This window comes from Oryctolagus cuniculus, chromosome 3 (genome assembly GCF_051225735.1).
Source record: "Oryctolagus cuniculus isolate XC-2025 breed Fujian yellow rabbit chromosome 3, ASM5122573v1, whole genome shotgun sequence".
Classification (NCBI taxonomy): domain Eukaryota; kingdom Metazoa; phylum Chordata; class Mammalia; order Lagomorpha; family Leporidae; genus Oryctolagus; species Oryctolagus cuniculus.
The window spans coordinates 131,759,139-131,779,983 of record NC_142869.1 but is presented as its reverse complement, the minus strand read 5'-3'; the positions used below and the strand labels follow the sequence as shown (position 1 = coordinate 131,779,983).

The 20,845-nt window shown below is 39.5% G+C and overlaps 1 protein-coding gene across 5 annotated transcripts in view; it reads right to left on the bottom strand.

Moving 5' to 3' along the window:
- DOCK4 (dedicator of cytokinesis 4) overlaps positions 1–20,845 on the bottom strand; it is a 521,894-nt gene that overhangs the window by 38,959 nt on the left and 462,090 nt on the right. For all 5 annotated transcript variants that reach the window (XM_017342765.4, XM_008258382.5, XM_008258384.5 and 2 more), the window contains 3 exons: positions 12,366–12,514; positions 10,253–10,339; positions 8,342–8,446 (listed from right to left, as the gene is read on the bottom strand). In XM_017342765.4, coding sequence (XP_017198254.1) covers positions 8,342–8,446; positions 10,253–10,339; positions 12,366–12,514 — 341 coding nt within the window. The remainder of the gene's footprint in view (positions 1–8,341; positions 8,447–10,252; positions 10,340–12,365; positions 12,515–20,845) is intronic.

The window sequence follows — 20,845 nt, the reverse complement described above, 5'->3', positions numbered from 1 at the left end:
CAGGGAGTGCAGTGGAGGATGGCCCAAGTGCTTGGGCCCTGCACCCCATGGGAGACCAGGAGAAGCACCTGGCTCCTGCCATCGGATCAGCGCGGTGCGCTGGCCGCGGCAGCCATTGGAGGGTGAACCAATGGCAAAGGAAGACCTTTCTCTCTGTCTCTCTCTCTCACTGTCCACTCTGCCTGTCCAAAAAAAAAATGTGGTGGAAAGCCTTAACAACAGACTTGGGGAGGCAAAAGAAAGACTATCTGAGTTAGAAGACAAATCTCTGGAAATTTTAGTCAGGCCATAAAAGGAAAAAGAAAAAATTAGAAAACTAAAAATTAGTGCTGGACATGTATGAGATACTATCAAATGACACAACATGCAGGTCTTAGGAGCTCCTGAAGGTGTGGAAAGAGAGAATGGATTAGAAGGCCTTTTTAGTGAAATAATTACAGAAAACTTCTCTATTTTGGATTAAAAAAGGAATGTCCAAATACAGGAAGCACACAGAATTCCTAGTAGACATGACCAGGAAAGATCTTCACCACGACTCACTGCAGTCAAACTCTCCACAGTAAAACATAAAGAAAAGTTTCTAAAATGGGCACAAGAGAAACGACAGATTACTTTCAGAGGATCTCCAGTTAGACTCACAGTGGACTTCTCATCAGAAACTCTACATTCTAGGAGAGAATGGTGAGATATATTCTAACTTAACAGAAAAAAACTGTCAACCCAGAATAGTGTAGCCTGCAAAGCACTCATTTAAGAAAGAAGGTCAGGGGCCGGCGCTGTGGTGCAGCGGGTTAAAGTCCTGGCTTGAAGTGCCGGCATCCCATATGGACGCCAGTTTGAGTCCCAGCTGCTCCTCTTCTGATCCAGCTCTCGGCTATGGCCTGGGAAAGCAGTAAAAGATGGCCCAAGGACTTGGGCCCCTGCACCCATGTGGGAGACCCAGAAGAAGCTCCTGGCTCCTGACTTCAGATCGGTGCAGCTCTGGCCATTGCTGCCATCTGGGGAGTGAACCAGTGGACAGAAGACCTCTTTCTCTATCTCTATCTCTCTCTGTAACTCTGTCTTTCAAATAAATAAAATAAATCTTTAAAACAAAATAAAACAAGAATGAAGGTGAAATAAAGAGTGTCCATAACAAACACAAATTAAAAGTATTTGTCACCACTTATTCAGCCTTTCAAAAGATGCTTAAGGATGTGGTATACATAGAAACACAGAAACATGGTCATCACTACAAAAGTAGGTGATGGCAGAAAATCTCCCAGTAAAAGTACAAAGGGAACCCAAAGTAAACAATAGGAATATGTAAGGAAAAATGGCAGGGCCAAGTTATTACTTATCAATAGTCACCTTGAATGCAAATGGCCACAATTACTCAGTTAAAAGATATAGACTGGGGGCTGGCACTGTTGTGTAGTGGGTAAAGCCTCTGCCTGCAGTGCCAGCATCCCATAAGGGTGCCAGTTCAGTCCTGGCTGCTCTACTTCTGATCCAGCTCTATGCTATGGCCTGGGAAAGCAGTACAAGATGGCCCAACCCACGTGGAAGACCTGGAAGAAGCTTCTGGCTCCTGGCTGCAGATTGGTGAAGCTCTGGCCATTGCGGCCATTTGGGGAGTGAACCAGCAGAAAGAAGACCACTATCTCTCACTCTCTCTGCCTCTGCTTCTCTGTAAATCTACCTTTCAAATAAAATAAATAAATATTTATTTATAGATATGTAAATATATATATTTATAGATATATAGATTTTCTAGATATAGACTGGCTGAATGGGCTAAAAACAAAACCCATCTGTTTGCTGCCTACAAGAAACACATCTCACCAACAAAGATACATGCATGTGAAAGCAAAATGATGGAAAAAGATACTCCATGCTAACAGCAACCAAAAAGGAGCTGGTGTAGCCATACTAATATCAGACAAAATAGACTTTAACATAAAAACTGTTAAAAGAGACAAAGAAGGGCATTGTGCAACAATTAAGGGATCAATTCAACAGGAAGATGTGACTATAATAAATGTATATGCACCTAATTACAGGACACCTGGCTATTTAAAAGACATGTTGATGGATCTAAAGGGAGACATAGCTCAAACACAATAGTAATGGAGGACTTCAACGTCCCACTTTCAGCATCAACTACACAGATACATCAACTACACAGAAAATCAGCAAGCAAACAGCTGAGTTAATCAACACTACAGACTAAAAGGAACTAACGGATATCTATAGAACTTTTCATACTACAGTGGCAGAAGACACATTCTTCTCACAGTGCATGGAACTTTCTCTGGGATAGACCACAGTCTAGGCCATAAACAGAGTCTCAGCAAATTAAAAAAAAATCAAAATCATATCATGCATCGTCTCAGATCATAGTGGAATGAAGCAGGAAATCCACAACTTAAGAATCTCTAGAAAATTCTCTCTGTCTCTCTCTCTCACTGTCCACTCTGCCTGTCAAAAAAAAAAAAAAAAAAAGAATCTCTAGAAAATATGCAAACACATGGAGACTGAACAACATGCTCCTGAACAAACAGTGGGTCATAGAAGAATTCAAAAGAGAAATCAAAAAATTTCTGGAAACAAATGAAGATGACAATATAACATATCAAACTTACGGGATATAGCAAAAGCAGGGTTAAGAGGAAAGTTTAGAGCAATTGGTGCCTACATCAAGAAATTGGAGACACCAAATAAATGAGCTATCAGTGCATCTCAAGGACCCAGAACAACAATAACAAACCAAACCCAAAACTGGTAGGAGAAAAGAAATTAAAATTAGAGAAGAAATAAACAAAACTGAAACAAAAACAATACAAAAGATCAGTGAAATGAAGAGCTGGTTTTTAATAAAAAATAAACAAAATTGAGAGACCATTGGCCCAACTAACCAAAAAAAGGAGAGAGAAGACTTAAATCAATAAAATTAGAGATGAAAAAGGAAATGTAGCAACAGATACCACAGAAATAAAAAGAATCATCAGAAATTATTACAAAGAACTGTATGCCAACCAACTGGAAACCTAGACAAAATGGATAGATTCCTGAACATATACAATGTACCTAAATTGAGCCATGAAGAAACCAAAAACTTAAACAGACCAATAACCAAGACAGAACTTGAATCAGTAATAAAAACCTCCCAACAAAGAAAAGCCCAGGACCAAATGGCTTCACTGCTGAATTCTACCAGACATTTAGAAGAACTAACTCCAATTCTTCTCAAGCTATTCAAAACAATTAAAAGTGAGGAAGTCCTCCCAAATTCTTTCTATGAAGCCAGTTCACCTTAATTCCTAAACCTGAAAAAGATACAAATGAAAAAGAGATCTGCAGACCAATTTCTCTAATGAATATAGATGCAAAAATCCTCAAAAAAAATAATAGCCAATCTAATCCAACAATGTATCAGAAAGATCATTCACCTGGACCAAGTGGGATTTATTCCTGCTATGCAGGGATGGTTCAACATTCACAAATTATTCAATGTAATACATAATATTAACAAACTGAAGAACTAAATCTTTATGATTATCTCAATAGATGCAGAGAAAGCATTGATAAAAATGAAACACCCTTTCCTGATGAAGACTTCAAGCAAATTAGTATAGAAGGAACATTCCTCAATACAATCAAAGTAATTTATGACAAACCCATGGCTGGTGTACTATTGAATGGGGAAAAGTTGGAAGCATTCGCACTAAGATCCAGAACCAGACAAGGATGCCCACTCTCAACATTGCTATTCAATACAGACCTAGAAATTTTAGGCCATTAGGCAATAAAAATCAAAGGCATACAAATTGGGAAGGAAGAATTCAAATTATTCCTCTTTGTAGATGACATGATTCTATATATATGAGATCCAAAAGACTCCATGAAGAGGCTATTGAAACTCAAAAAAGAGTTTGCTAAAGAGGCAGAATATAAAATCAACACACAAAAATCAATAGTTCTTATATAAATACACAGGGCCATGACTGAGAAAGACCTTCTAATATCCATAGCATTCACAATAGCTGCAAAAAATTAAATACCTTGGAATAAATTTAAATAAGGACATCAAAAAATCTCTACTAGAGAATTACAAAATATTAAGAAAGAAATAGAAGAAGATACAAAAAAATGGAAAAGTCATTCATGTTCATGGATTGGAAGAATCAATATCATCAAAATATCCATACTACAAAAAGCAATTTACAGATTCAATGCAATACCAATCAAAACACCAAGGACATTCTCAGATATAAAAACATGATGCTTAAATTTATATGGAAGCACAGGAGACCTCCAACAGCTAAAGCAATCTTATATAACAAAAACAAAGGGTGAGGCATCATAATACTAGATTTCAAGACATACAACAGGGCAGTTATAATCAAAACAGCCCGGTATTGGTGCAAAACAGATGGATGGAGCAATGGAACAGTATAGAATCACCAGAAATCAACCTATGCATCTATAACTAACTTATCTTTGAGAAAGCAGCTAAAATCAATCATTAGAGCAAGAATAGTCTATTCATCAAATGATACTGGGAAAATGCATAAGTATGAAGCAAGACTGCTACCTTACATCTTACACAAAAATTCACTCAAAATGAATCAAAGATTTAAATCTATGACCTGATACCATCAAATTGTTGGAGAATGTAGGGGAAACCCTGGAAGATTTTGGCATAGGCATTCAGCAAAGTAAAGAGACAATCGAAGGAATGGGAGAAAATATTTGCAAACTATGCAACTGATAAAAGATTAATATCCAGAATATACAAAAAGCTGAAGAAATTCAACAACAACAACAACAAAACCCAGTTAAGAAATGGGCAAAGGGAATTCCAATTCAATCCTATCAAGGTAGCATGTACCAATGCCATCTCACTAGTCAAAGTGATCAATTTCAGATCATAATTGATCATAATGATAGGATTAAGAGTCAAAGGGATCACATAAACAAGACTAGTGTCTGCTAACACTAACTGATAGAATTAAAAAGGGAGAGAATGATCCAACATGTGAAGTGGGACACACAGCAGACTCAGAGAATGGCAGATGTCCTAAACAGCACTCTGGCCTCAGAACCAGCCCTTAAGGCATTTGGATCTGGCTAAAAAGCCCATGAGAGTATTTCAGGCATGGAAAGCCAAGACACTCTGGCAAAAAAAAAAAAAAAAAAAAAAAAAAAAAAAAAAAAAAAAAAACAAAACCTAAATGAAAAATCTCTGTGAGTGAGACCCAGCAGAAAAAAAGGGCCATCACAGAGGAGGTAGCTTTCTCTGAAGGGAGGAGAGAACTTCCACTTTGACTATGACCTTGTCGAAATAAGGTCGGAGTTGGCAATATCAAGAGGCTTCCATAGCCTTGGCAACTCATGACAAGAGCCTTGGGTGATTACTGACACCATAAATAAGAGTGTCAATTGTTATATCAACAACAGAAGTCACTGTGCACTTACTCCCCATATAGGATCTCTGTTCTTAATGTGTTGTACATGTGAATTAATGCTATAACTAGTACTCAAACAGTATTTTATACTTTGTGTTTCTGTGTGGGTGCAAACTGTTGAAATCTTTACTTAGTATATACTAAATTGATCTTCTGTATATAAAGAGAATTGAAAATGAATCTTGATGTGAATGGAATGGGAGAGGGAGCGGGAGATGGGAGGGTTGCGGGTAGGAGGGAGGTTATGGGGGAAAAAAACTGCTATAATCCAAAAGTTGTACTTTGGAAATTTATATTTATTAAATATAAGTTCAAAAAAAAAAAAAAGAAAAGAAATGGGCAAAGGCTTTACATAGGCCTTATTCAAAAGAGGAAATTCAAATGGCCATCAGACACATGAAAAAAGGCTCAGGATCACTAGCCTTCAGGGAAACGCAAATCAAAACCACAATGAGACTTCACCTCACCCCAGTTAGAATGGGTCTCATACAAAAACCAACAAATACTAAATTCTGGTGAGGATGTGGGGAAAAAGGTATCCTAATGTGTTGTTGGTGAGAATGTAAACTGGTACAGCCACTGTGGAAGACAGTATGGAGATACTACAGAAATCTAAACATAGACCTACCATATGACCCAGCAATCCCACTCCTGAGAATTTACACGAGGGAAATGAAATCAGCATCTGAAATAGTTATCGGTACCCCCATGTTTACTACGGCTCAATTCACAATAGCTAAGATATGGAATTAACCCAAATGTCTGTCAACTGAAGACTGGTAAAGAAATTATGGGATATGTGCACCATGCAATACTACAGAGCGGTAAAATATAGAAAGGAATTCCTCTAATTTGCAACAAAATGGATACAACTGGAAAACATATTTAGTGACATAAACCAATACCCAAAGGAAAAGTACCATATGTTCTCTCTGATCTGTGGTAACCCTAGAACACCTAAAAGGTAATTTATAGAAATGAAGTAGACACTTCGGGATGTGATGTCTTTGAACAGCCCTTGTCTCGACTGTTGAGGAACAGTTTTTTTTTTCATACTATTTATTGAAATTTTTACTTAATATAGGGTTAATCATATGCATATAAAGTTAATTGAAAATAAATCTTAATAAAAAATAAGAATGGGAATAGGAGACGGAAGAAGAAGGGTGGGAGTGTGGGTTGGATGGTGGGTAGGGTGAGAAGAATAACTATGTTTTTAAAGTTGTATTTATGAAATGCATGAAGTTTGTATACCTTAAATAAAAGGCTTCTGAATAAAAAAAAGTTTCTCTTCTCTCTTCTCTTTCAAGTACCCATCCTATATCTATTCATATGTGCTAACAGTTAAAGCAAGATTTAAGTAAACAAAAATGCCAAAATATTTGTACACTGATATTTAAAATTGTAATCCATTGTTTAATGTTTAATAAACCATTCCTTACATTTTTCCTCATCTTTTTGAAAAAAAAATGAATTTCCTCTTTCTATTAATGTTTTCCTATAAGGAAGATATCATATACTGAAGTGACCAATAAACAATAAACACACCAACACGTACTATACTTGGTAGAATGTGAAAAATGGAAAGAACAGAATTGAATATTTTATTATCTAGTACATACCTTAGATTATCTAGAAAACTTCCTTTTGCAGAAATAGTTTACACCAGCAACAAATTAATCTTTTTTGATGGGTGACAGTTATCTTTTCACAAAGTCATCTAGAAGGCCAAATAACACCCTTCACATGATTCTACAGGTAGGTTTTTGTATGATGTGAAATGACATTATTTTCTACAGTCTACAGCTCCTAACCTCTGTATTGCCCCATATTTCTCTAATGCTAATTCCATGGAAATTGCAGACTAGATAGGATAGTGAATAATTCACCAGGGAAGCTATAATTACACCAAATTGTTCAGGAAATACAGTCAACTTAAAAAAGAACACCGTTTGAAATCTTGGGAAACTATACAAAATTAAGCATTCTCGATTAATATAGTGTTTGCCAACTAGAAAGTTAAAAAAAACTTGTCTTTCATAGAATGGCAGATGTCCTAAACAGCACTCTGGCCTCAGAATCAGCCATTAAGGCATTTGGATCTGGCTGAAGAGCTCATGAGAGTATTTTAGGCATGGAAAGCCAAGACACTCTGGCAAAACAAAACACAACACCTAAATGAAAGATCTTTGTGAGTGAGATCCCAGTGGAAAGAACGGGCCATCAAAGGAGGTATCTTTTTCTGAAGGGAGGAGAGAACTTCCACTTTGACTATGACCTCGTTTAAATAAGATTGGAGATGGCGAACTCAAAATGCTTCCATAGCCTTGGAAACTCATGACAAGAGCTTTGGGTGATTACTGACACCATAGAGTGTCAATTGTTAAGTCAACAAAAGGAGTCACTGTGCACTTACTCCCCATATAGAATCTCTGTCCTTAATGTGTTGTACAATGTAAATTAATGCTATAACTAGTACTCAGTACTTTACACTTTGTGTTTCTGTGTGGGTGCAAACTGTTGAAATCTTTACTTAATATGTACTAGATTGATCTTGTGTATATAAAGATAATTGAAAATGAATCTTGATGTGAATGGAATGGGAGAGGGAGTGGGAAATGGAAGGGTTGTGGGTGGCAGGGAAGTTATGGGGGGAAAAAGCCACTGAAATCCATAAGCTGTACTTTGGAAATTTATATTTATTAAAAAAAGTTCAAAAAAAGAAACTGCAAAAAAGTATATATTTTGCAGAGATTTATTGTAGAAATTGTCTCAAGTGATAAAAAAAAAAAACACAAAACCTGCCTTATCAGATGCACCAATATCTCAGTTTTATTGATTGGAGATCTGTATTGGAAACATGAATGCAAATTAAATAATATATTACTTACTCTCAAGAAAAAAGGAAATTTTTTCCCATAAAATCCGACTCTGAAGAACTCCGGTTCCAGGCGCTGCTGGTCCATAATTTTATCATACAAAGAGGCCTCCATCATCTGGGAATGCAGAGGAGATGTTCTCATCTCAACATTTTATCTAATTTTTCAGCTCTACCAACTTGCAGAACAGGACTATTTCTTCTCCAGCAAGGAAAATTTCATTTTAATTCAGTTGGCAGAAAGGAAGACTTGACTCCTTTTTGAAGGGTTTAAGGCAGGGCTCTGCAAATTTAGTCTTAATGTCCAGAGAGGAAGTATTTCCAGGTTGGCATCCTTATTGTCCCTGTCACAAATACCTAACTCTGTTAGACCCACAGGCTCCTGTTTGCTATTTCTGCTTTAAAAGATCAATGCATTACTGCATGTTATCACTACAAAAAGACATTTCTATGCACACAGAGGAAATGTCTTCTTCACAGTTGGATAGAAATTAACCTAAACTGTCAGAAGCAAAGCCTTTCTAGAGAATTCGTAGGCCAGACATACTTACCTGTGGACTTGCTTCCAGCACCTGGCAATTCAGGATATATGGAAGGCGCAACCCTGCCCATATTACACAGGGGTAGGCCAAGAAACCAAACCAAAGGAGGCCCATCGTGCAAAATGCTGTCTGGGCCTAAAGTTCTTAAGTGTGTCTTTGACAATGTTGATACGATGAAGCCTATAAAGCTTATGACTTCCCATTCATAGTTCCATCGTCCCCAGGGTTTCCAGGGAAGGACTGATATTGCACTTGGAGCTTCCGCCCTCATCCCCCTCCCTGTAACAGTGCCCTAAAGAGCAATTGGCACAGAGTGTAATGCTTTGGGTTTATAAAAATCTTAGCGACTATGATACCCAAGGGCTCTCACGGGTAAACATTGTAACCTCATTTCTATTACTAGGACAGGACATCAAGAGAACGGCCACGTTTTCACATAAACCGGCAGCACCTGCCAGCCTCAGCAGGATGGACTGAAGTTAAAACAAGGTTCCTCTCTTTGGTTTCCACGTTAGGAGAAATATGGATGCAGTGCTGACATGAAATATGGTGCTAAAGTACAGAGCCAGGCCCTGCTAGCTGAGTAAGTTACTTGCAAGTGTAAAAGATTTTATGAGCTGTTAAAGGTTTATGGGTCATCTTTTAAATGGCTACCTTAAAATTAAAAGGAAATGTCATAACCTTTTTTTTAATGTATAAAACATGATGACCTTATTTTAGAAACCCTCAAGAGCTTAAACACTCATCAGGACCTGGTATATTACAAGATGACACTGAATACTCAGACTAAGGACTTGGAGGATAAGGACTGGTTTGAACCTCAAAGCAAAGAAGATAGAAGGTATTTGGCTGAGGGATACAGATAATTGAAGTTCTTGAACTCTGGGGTGTTAAGATCTTGGGTTAGATTTCACAAATAAAAATGTATTTCTCATACTAAAGAGAGTTGATGCCTAAACAACCTGGCCTTAAATTATTTACAAATGGGTCATCTGATCATTTCTACAATTCACCTTTGCTGATTATGATACCAAGAATGGTATTTGTCACAGGGATTTAAGTATAAGTGGGAAGCTCTTCAAACAGTGTAGAGATTTTGCACAATAAACTAAAACTTAATCTTGGATTACATTGTGTGTTTCAGATGTGGTATTTTGGAAACAGATCAATGGCTCATTTTTTGTCCATTAATCAAAAATGTTACACAGATCACTTTGGTATTTCTTTGCATAAATAGCTGAGTATGCCTTAAAGGAAATACTTATTGGAATACGTTTCTGTGAGGCCTATCAAGATGATCACAAAGTTTTCATAGAACCAGACTGGAAAGCAAATCAAAAAGGGATGCCACATCCAGATCAGTATATATCTAGGCACCTTACCCTCATCTTGCTCAGGTTCCTGTAGTCATAATAATTCTCATACTGCTCTGCAATCTTCCGGCACAAGATAATGCCATTCTCCCAACACTGTGGACAAATGAATGACATCAATATAACTACCCCACAACACTGACTTACTTTTGCCCAAAGGCAAGGACACAACTGCTTATAGATCAAGCAGCTTTGCTCTTTAATCTTTGAAACATGTAATAGCACCACCATGATTTTAAGCAGGAAAACACCACATAATGAACATGTAGACTATTAGACATCTCCAGGAAGTTGGAAATGATAATCCACCACAGTAATCATTAACATATGTGCATAAGCAATACTTTCTGCTGTTGTTTCACGATCATTATCTCGACATAAGTACTGTTCCACCTGGGCGAAACAGATGGATTATAAACGGGTTCTCAGTGCTGATGAGGGAACTGCACTGACCCATAAGGTCCAATTATCTGAGACTGGCACCCTGCAACTCAGATAAGTTGCAATTGCAAATTCTGAGGGGTCTAACTCAGTTGGTTATTTCTGGCAGAAATGAAAAAAAAAAAAATTCTTTCATCTAGCATAGGCCCAGCAGACTTTTGCTGCAAAGAGCCAGCCAGTCAATATTTTAGGATTTGAGAGTCATCCAGTCTTTGTCACAAGCTCTCAATTCCACTGCTATAACATGAAAGCACCTGTAGACGTGAAAGAACACAGCTGCATTGCAAGAAGAATTTATCTATGGACACAAATGTGAATTTCATGGAATTTTCACAAGCCACAAACTATTACTCTTTTGAGTTCTTTCAACTATTAAAAAATGTGTAAGTGATTGGTCGCTGTGGGCTGTACAGACACAGGCAGTGAGCCATTTGACCTGTAGGCCAATAGACTGTAACCCCTGATCAAGCACTGACTCCATTCTATGAAGACTGAGATTTGGTAACAGCTATGTCTGCAGGTAGAAATTTTATAGCAGGAGGATACAAAAAGACATTTTTTTTGCTATTAACATAATAATATGTCAGTGTAGTTAGATAAATAATAAAGCAGGATATGGAAAGCAATTTCCTTGCATCAAATTTTTAGGGGTACCCAATTATGTTTTGTAAAAGAATGACAGCCACCAGTAGTATTTTAATTTTCTGTTTAACTTTCGCGATTTGGAAGATATATTTAAATCTCAGACACTTACCACCAAGCAACCAAAGTATTCAAATAAAATAAATAGTGGTGATCAGATTCACAGGTTTTTTATTTTTATTTTTTTTAATTTTTTTTAAGAGTATTGCAAGTCCTTGAAGAAAGAGGGCTTGAAAAAGTGAAGTGGTATACACAGAATCATGTTGTTAGGACAGTGAGGTTTGCTCAACACGCCAAGGCATCTCCAAATATATGAAAGGATCCCAGAAAAACCTGGGAGAAAATCCAGTTTCATTTATTTTATCTTTAAAAAAAAGTAAGTGGAATGAGGCAGAATGCATACTAACTTCAGGAAGGGGTGAGGATTCAGAGAATAATACCTAGGCACTGTGGTCTGTTTATGTCCTTCCAAAATTCACAGATTGAAATTCTAACCTCCAGGGTGACTGTCAAGAGGCAGGGCTCTTTGGGAGGTGATGAAGGTAGAGCCCTACGAATGGGATCAGTGGTCTTACAGAAGAAGCCCCAGAGAGCCACGTCCCATCACTGAAGAGCAAGAAGGCATCACTGAATCTTCCAGAGCCTTGATGTTGGACGTCTCAGTCTCCATAACTGTGAGAAACCAATTTCCATCGCTTATTCCCCACTAGTATATGGCACTTGTTAGAGCAGTACACAATGACTGAGACTTGGAGAGTCAAAACCTCTCGTGCAAAGTTTCCTAAAGTGCAATGTACAGTTCTTGCACACGGGAACATCCTGGAGTCCTTCAGACTGCAGGTTCACCAGACACACCTTCTTTATCAGCTTGTCTGGGCTGGGCTTGGGAATCAGCATTTGAACAGGCTCTTGTATGTATCTTACGCATATCAAACTATGAGGACCCCTGCTGGAGGAGGTGGGTGGCAATACACTAGAAAAGAAAGGGACACAACATAGTCAGTCTAGGAGAGATCTCAGGGTTGGCAGGGCAACTTACTTTGCCTCTGTCGAAGTTCTGGATGATGGTGAGGTGCAGGTGCTCCTTGCGTTGCCATTCCGTTTGCATGGGGTAGGTTAGGAACTCTCTGAGGGGCCGATCAGACCACTCCAGTAGCTCATCATACAACAGGAGAGTATATGCTGCCTCTGTAAATTGGGTAGGAATGCAATGTTTGAAGCAAGACCCCAGATCACTCCTACTCATTTGAGACTGGTTTTGGCCAAATTGGAGAAAATACTGTTTCTGAATTTCATGATGCAGCAAACAAAAACAAAAACTAAACAAAAAACAACCAAACCCTGTATATAATATGTGCAATAGTAGGTTAATGAATGTTTATGACCCCTGCAAGATAAAAGTATCTGAGATCTGTATTGCATCTTTTGGTTTCCTGTACTTTGTTTCTCCCTTTTTTGTGTATTTTGTCAATGTCCATATGCTACAAGGTCGGTATACTACTGGCATCATAAAGATGTTCAAGGATATTTTGGCATAGCTGATTCAAAGATGCAGGGAAGACAGGCCTTTGCCAGGATGGTTCATTAGTAAGTCCCTTGGGGACTGACAGCACTTTCCAAAGGGCTTGCTTAGGAAATTAAAAATGGTAACTAAATTCTTCTGCATGGTAAAGGGCTGAAAAACTGCAGCTAGTGTTTGGGAGGGGGAATCAAGGGGCAGGTCGAATGTAGAAGGGGCAAAGAGAATATATAGGAGCTGAGTGAAGACAACAGAAAGAAAAAGTTTAATGACACAGTAAGGGATTGGAGAAAGTAGAGGTGTTCAGTGGGGCGGGGGGAGGACATTTTTGTGGTAAGACCCTCACAGTTGGCCCACAATTCTTCAGGAAGGGCTACTAAAAACAGTACATGCTGGTGCAGCTGGATTTCCTATAGAAAGAGAGGGTGATTATTCTGTAAACACACAAGAGGAAATGCTGACCAGCATACTTAACACATACTTGACAAATGGGTAGTGCATTTAACAAAATATCTGCCATTAGACAGGTCTCTCCTTTTCCTGAATCATAAACATGACCAAAGAGATCGAGAGCAGGACCCAGAATTCATCATCATGGATAAGGACTACACTGATTTTTCCTTTAACATTGTAATGGTCAACTCATTTACTAACCTTAATAAAATGGACAAACCCTTACACTATTAATCCATTCAATCACCACTCCAGATGTCTTACAAAAGACACAATAGTAGCTTTTAACACAATATGAGAAGAAGTGGGAATTTTCTTCCTTCATGTATTTGCCTTTAGAGTAACTACACATAGAGCTCTAGATTCCCATGTTAAGTTCCAATGCTATGATTTGGTTAGCTCTATGCATAAAATAAAGTTGTAGCAAGAAAGGTCCAAGTCCTTATCACTTTCCTCACACCTCTTAAGTGTCAAAGTCCCAAGAGGCACAGTCTGAGATCCTTTTTCTCTTCAATTACCTTTTGTGAGTAAAAATTATTTCCTGGCTTCAATTACTGTTGCAACAGTTTTCATAACCCAACAGCATTCTCTTAACTGCTCCATGCAGTTTGTGCACTGTTACCAATATGATCTTTCCACACAAGTAATCATATGTCAGTAGCTAAAAAACAAATGCAGGTTTCCTAAAGGATCTGGTCCTAGCCAACCTCCCCACCCACATTCTCCCACTGTCCTTTGAAGAATCTCTGCAGGGAAGGAAGGATGGCTCCTTTCCAAAGCATTAGTAGCTGCTGATCCTCCAGCCCCCACAGTGAGAGCCCCTGGACCCCATCATCAGTTTTGAGAAATGAAGCAAGATGCTCAGACAAGCTGCCCAACAAGGACAAGGATGCCATCTGCTTCAAGGGCACCTTCTGATCCCCTTCTTGTGGAGGCTGGACATGCAGTGCACACAGAGAATGCCCACAAGGTATCAGGTAACTGCTGGATGTTGAAACAGAGCTCAAACACTTTAGCATGGGTTGCATGGAAGACTTCTCTGATCATACAGGAATGAGAATATCATATCATCAGACACGTGCTGTATTTTGAATAGGCTTCTAGTTTTCTCTGAACTCTCCAAGATGATCTCTTATGTTTAACTCCCTACTCCCATATCCTTATAATAAATGCTAACCATCTAAGAACCTCCTCCCTGACCCTGTGTCTGTGTTTTCTCAACCACCCCTTTGGTCTTGTTGGGTGAGCAAATTGGAGCTTCCTTCAGGCCCCGGGCCACTGACCAACTCCTACTTTCTGTTGACTACTTAGTTCATAAGTAATCCTTTCTCTTAAGTTGCCTGTGCATTTTCCCTAGCAACTCAGCACTCAGAGAGTGCCCTAGAGACAAACCAAACCGATCATTTCACAGGATCTTAGGAGGAATTCCCAGAAGGGTGGTTTACCAGGCATGAAGGTCAATTTCGTAGAAAAAGAGAGAATGATGACTTAGTGTTTAGTGGATGCAGAGTTTCAGTTTTGAGGATGAAGAAAGTTCTGGAGGTAGATGGCAGTGTTGGTTGAATGGCAATGTGAATGTATTTAACACCATCAAGCTATGTATGTGTAAAATGATTAAGATAATAAATACTATATTATGCATATTTTATTGCAATAAAAACACAAATAAAGAGCAATGATTTCCAACTCCAACTGATTTCCTGATCTAGTGTGCCCTTAGAAGATCAATGGACTGCTGGAAAGTCGGGCATGGGTGAGTTGCCTTCAGGAAAGTCTGGGAAAACAAGGAGATATCAGCAGGCTACCCACGCAGGCAGACCTATGGCTGACGGTGCCAGAAGAAAGGTGTGAACACAACATACCTGTTTTAGAATAGCATTTGGGAAAATTACAGTATGCATCTGAGATCAATGGCATGTGAGGAAGAAGCTGTAGAACATTTTTATTAAATAAGACATATTTATCTTTGAAGCATGAACACAACATTCCAATGAGGCTGATTTTGAACACATTAACAAACTGTAAATGTTTTAATATAATATGCTGCACACTTATTCTTCTGTATCTTTAGAAGACAATGTGTACTGAAAAGGGAAGAACGTATCACATCCAAAATTTCCAACAGCCTCTTGAAAAGTGTTTATAATTTTGAACAAAATTCTTCACCACATAATTAAACAGGGGCCATCTCATTCCATCATTGTAAGAAATGTTCAGTAAGGGACCCATCTGCTGAAACAAATAGTCCAGGGAAATAGTAGAGATGAATTAGCAATAGTGGGTATTGCTGCAGAAGATGAGATGAGGAGTTAAGTCATGTATCCTATAGAGATAGAAAAGTTTTCTCATGAACTTCAATTTCTCTAAGGACACATGAAAAAGAGGACATAAGAGAGAATAAACAGCTTTATGTGGAGAGAACTTATTTCTTATGACTTTGGGAAACATAAAAACTGCAAGTTGAGTAAAAAAATTAAAAGAAAAAAAGTTTCCATTTCTGAAATATAACCAGAAAAATTTGGACTTTGTTTCAGAGGACAAAAATAGATCTGTTACAGATCTGGAATAACTTGTCCTTGTTTCCCTTTCTCATTCCTTTTGTTATAGATTTTAAAATGAAACAAGTCTACTAGGTTGTAAGCTTAGTGATTCAACAATTACTAAATTGAAAGAGAAATTTTGCTCACTAGGTATTAAAACTTAATTAATGGGTACATTCATTAGTGATGCATTTATTTAAATCTCATACTGCTAGGCACTGTTCTAACAACTGAGAATACTGAGGACAAGAAAATATCAAGTCTTCCCTCAAAAACTCAAGGAACTCTACTACCTATATATACATATGCACACATATTATATATACATATGATATAAATTTCAGTATATGAATATATATACACTTCAATATAAATGCACTGAAACAGATACTCATCTTTATATATTATTCAAATATGGGAAAATGGAATCTTAAAATTTATCTTGGTGCAAACATTTAGCAATCCATGTATTCTTTTCATAATAGCATTTTCCATGAAGTTTTAAAAAACACTCAATGTACCAAAACAAAGGTATCTTAAATTAATTTTAATTTAATTTTTAATGAATTATTTGAAGTACTTTTGCATACAAGATCTTATAAAAGAAGTCAGCCTTCAATATCTGGGGGTCTTTCCACAGATGAAAAATACCAGAAAAGGGGATTAGCAATTTGATCTAGCTGTTAGAATCCCAGTTGGGCTGCCAGCATCCCACATTGGAGGATGAGGATTTGAGTCCTGGCTCCCCTTCCAATTCCAGCTTCCTGTTGATGCACACCCTGAGAGGCAGCAGGTGATGGCTCAAGGAGATCTGAATTGAGTTCTTGGCTCCTATCTTTGTCTTGGCACATCTTTGGCCTCGCAATTGTGTGCATTTGGGAAGTAAACCAGTAAATAGGAGCTTACACTCTTTCTCTCTCAAATAACTAATTTAACAATAATCTAAAAAAAAATCCCCACACAATTCATTTGGGCTGAACATATAAACTTTTTTCTTCCTGTTATTCCCTAGATAATACAGCATACCATTTACACAGCACTTAGATTGTTTTAGGCAACATAAATAATGTAGAAGTGATTTAAAATGTATGTGAGAATGCAGATTCTATACAAATACAAAGCCATTTTGTACACAAAGATACTTCAAAAAGTTCATGGACAATGGAATTGAAAGGCAAGTTCATTTTGATACAAAAGTTTTAAAGTCCATGCATACACGTGTAAGGGACGTGAGTATCCTCAGATTTTGGCATCTACAGTGGGTCCTGGAACCAATCCCTGGCATGAAAAGAGGGAAAAGTGTGTACAACTACAAATAAAAATGATATGGTAAGCACTTTAATGGAAATGTGGTGAAAAAAGAGATGGAAAGATCCAATCAGCCCATGAGAGAAGGGTGGAGGTGCGGCATGGAGTTGGTGAAGAGACTTCTGGGGGAAGAAGGCCTTGTCGTGCTGATCCTGAAAGATGACAGCTCTGTGGGACAGGAGCTGAGATGAGGCTGAACAGACAGATGTCGGTGCCTATGACAGCTGTTACATAAAGAATTTTTACAGGGGTTGGTGTTGTGGAGCAGCGAGATAGGCAGCTGCCTGTGATACTGTCCTCCCATTCTGGAGCATGGGTTTAAGGCCCAGCTGCTGTTTCTGAGCAGCTAATTCTCTGTTGTTTTGTTTTGTTTTTGACAGGCAGAGTGGACAGTGAGAGAGAGAGAGACAGAGAGAAAGGTCTTCCTTTGCCGTTGGTTCACCCTCCAATGGCCTCCGCGGCCAGCGCGCTGCGGCCGGTGCACCGTGCTGATCCCAAGGCAGGAGCCAGGTGCTTCTCCTGGTCTCCCATGGGGTGCAGGGCCCAAGCACTTGGGCCATCCTCCACTGCACTCCCTGACCACAGCAGAGAGCTGGCCTGGAAGAGGGGCAACTGGGACTAGAACCCGGTGTGCTGGTGCTGCTAGGTGGAGGATTAGCCTATTGAGCCACGGCGCCGGCTAATTCTCTGTTAATGTGCCTGGGAAGGCAGTGGAAGATGACCCAAGAACTTGTGCCTTTGTCATCCATGTGGGAGACCCAGATGGAGTTCCTGGCTCCTGGCTTGAGCTGGGCCCAGCCCTGGCCATTACAGCCATTTGACGAGTGAGCCAGTGGAAAGAAGATTCTCTCTCTCTCTCTCTCTCTCTCTCTCTCTCTGTCATTCTGATTTCCCAATAAATAAAATAAATATTGAAAACAACAACAACAACAAAAGCTCACAGAAGTGGTGGGTAAGTTTTTTCTTAAAGGGCCAGACAGTAAATAATTGGGGCCTGTGGGCCACGTGGTCTGCATTGCAGCTCACCAGTTCTATCATTGCAGCAGAAAAGCAGCCATAGACAATGTGAAGATGAGGAGGCACAGCTGAGTTCTTATAGCACCTCCTTTACAAACCCTCACGGCTGACCTGCAGGCTGTAGTACACCAACTTCTGTTCTAGAAAGTAATACTGGTTAAGAGGCAATCCGGACAAAGAAGAAGGCCTAACAGGCAGTGACAGGGGGAGCAATAAAAAGGAAATGGTTAGGAGAGACACAGGGGACTTCAAAAAGTTAATGGGAAATCCACATTCTTTTTCGATTTCATTTTTTCATGACCTTTTTGAAGTCTCCTCATCTCTTAGAAATAGAATCAACAGAACTTCATGAATGATGACTTGAAGGAGGATAAAAAGAGAAGAGTCTAAGATAAAAAGCTCGTCAACCCCTTCTCTAGTTGTAACCCTGCTGTCAATTTGTGTCTTTTACAAAATAAGGTTTAAATTCTTTATTCAAGATCTGTCCTAATTGAACCAACATCAAGGTCTCCAGACTGAGTCGACAAGGATGCTAACAACAGAGTTAGTGGAGCCTTAGTGAGAGGCGGTGTTTAACTCTTTCAGAAAGGATTTCGTTACTCTTCTCTTCAAATTTTTTCATGTTTTTGAAACGCAGAGGGAGGGAGAGAGAGAGGGAGAGAAAGAAAGAGAGAGAGAGAGAGAGAGAGAGGCATGAAGAGAGATCTTCCATCCACAGGTTGATTACAGTGTTTGCAACAGCTGAGGCTGGGACCAGGCGAAAGCCAGGAGCCAGGGACTCCATCCGGGTCTCTCACAGGGACCTAGGCACTTGGGCCATCACCATTGCCTTCTCAAGTACACTGCTAGCAGGAAGCTGGATCAGAAGTACCGTAGCTGGGACCTGGACAAGCACTCTGATGTGAGTCGCTGGCATCACAAGTCTTGGCTCAACCTGCTAAGCCACAATGTTTAGTCCCTCCTTTACTTTTTTAAAGCTGAAGTGAGAGCCATAATTCAGGAGTTCCTTGGAGGAACACAGTGGCAAAAGACAAGGATCTGTAGTTCTAAAGTTTAATTAAATGTTTCTGGTTCTGGTTAACATGGAGTAAACACATTTCATTCCATCTTTCCCACTAACCACAATTAAATACTCTGGATGGAATGAATGGATGGAAGAATGACCAGACAATGTTGAGTTCTGTTTTTATTTTTATTTTTTGCTTCCCACATCTCTTGGCTTGGAAATCCCTATGTCTTAGAAGTGGAAATGGGAATGGACAGAAACAAATTCAAGAAAAACTTCTCTAGTCAGAGGCCTGGGAGAAAGACTCCCTGAGGGCTGGATCTCCTTATAGTCTTGTGGCCCCTAAGCAGGAACAATGCCACCAACTACAGTGGAGGCAGCAGAAGCAGTGTCAGGAGCAGCAGCAGCTTCAAGAGAATTAGGAAGCTTTACTGCCCAGGCCCCAGCAGACCAACTGTGGGGAGTCTATTAGAGAGCTGCGGGCTACAGAGTGCAAGGGTTTACGCAGAGGCCTAAGTCAGCCAGGATAAGGTCTGTGCCGTGAAGATGTCCAGCAGTCAGTTCCCCTTACAATGTGACTTTTCAATAAACTCTAACTGGGACCAAGGAAACATCTGTTGTACATTTAGAGGGAATAGAAGCTTTATATCTTGGGGGAAAGTGATTAATGACTCCATTGTCTGAATAATTAACAATCTTATCGTTTGCCTCTCCCTGAATACAGATAACATTGGAGTATGGGAATGTTGGGTACTCTGTTTAATTGATAATCAAGTCTGTTGACTATTATCAGGCACTCTTGGATTTTAATATGATTGATAACCACACAAAAATCTGTTTTGCTTAAGCCTGATTCAACGTGCCCTGTAAGAAAAATATAAAACCTGGCCGGCGCCGCGGCTCACTAGGCTAACCTCTGCCTTGCGGCGCTGGCACACCGGGTTCTAGTCCCGGTGGGGGCGCCGGATTCTGTCCCGGTTGTCCCTCTTCCAGTCCAGCTCTCTGCTGTGGCCCGGGAGTGCAGTGGAGGATGGCCCAAGTGGTTGGGCCCTGCACCCCACGGGAGACCAGGAGAAGCACCTGGCTCCTGCCATCGGATCAGCGCGGTGCGCCGGCCGCAGCGCACTGGCCACGGAGGCCATTGGAGGGTGAACCAACGGCAAAGGAAGCCCTTTCTCTCTGTCTCTCTCTCTCACTGTCCACTCTGCCTGTCAAAAAAAAAAAAAAAAAAAAAAAAAAAAAAAAAAAAAAGAAAAATATAAAACCTATAACCAAACCCAGACTCATGGAACAGCCAACTCAGGTAATTGACTGGTTGTTTCCAGAATTAAATCCTCAGTTTACTTGCTAAATAAACTCTGATATTGAGAGGCTGAAGTTGTGGTGCAACAAGTTAAGCTGCTGCTTGGGACACTGGAATCCCACATGGAGAGTTCCTGGGATGTGTCCTGCCTCTGCTCTAATCTAGCACAGGATGGCCCAAGTACTTGAGTCCCTGCCACCAATGTAGGAGACCCAGATGGAGTTCCTGACTCCTAGCTGCAGCCTGACCCAGCCCTGTTTTTGTGGCTATTTGGGGAGTGAACCAGCAGATGGATGATCTCTTTCTCTCTCACTCTTCCTTTCAAAAAATATTTTAAAAACACAAAAAAATTTTAATATTTAAAAAACACACA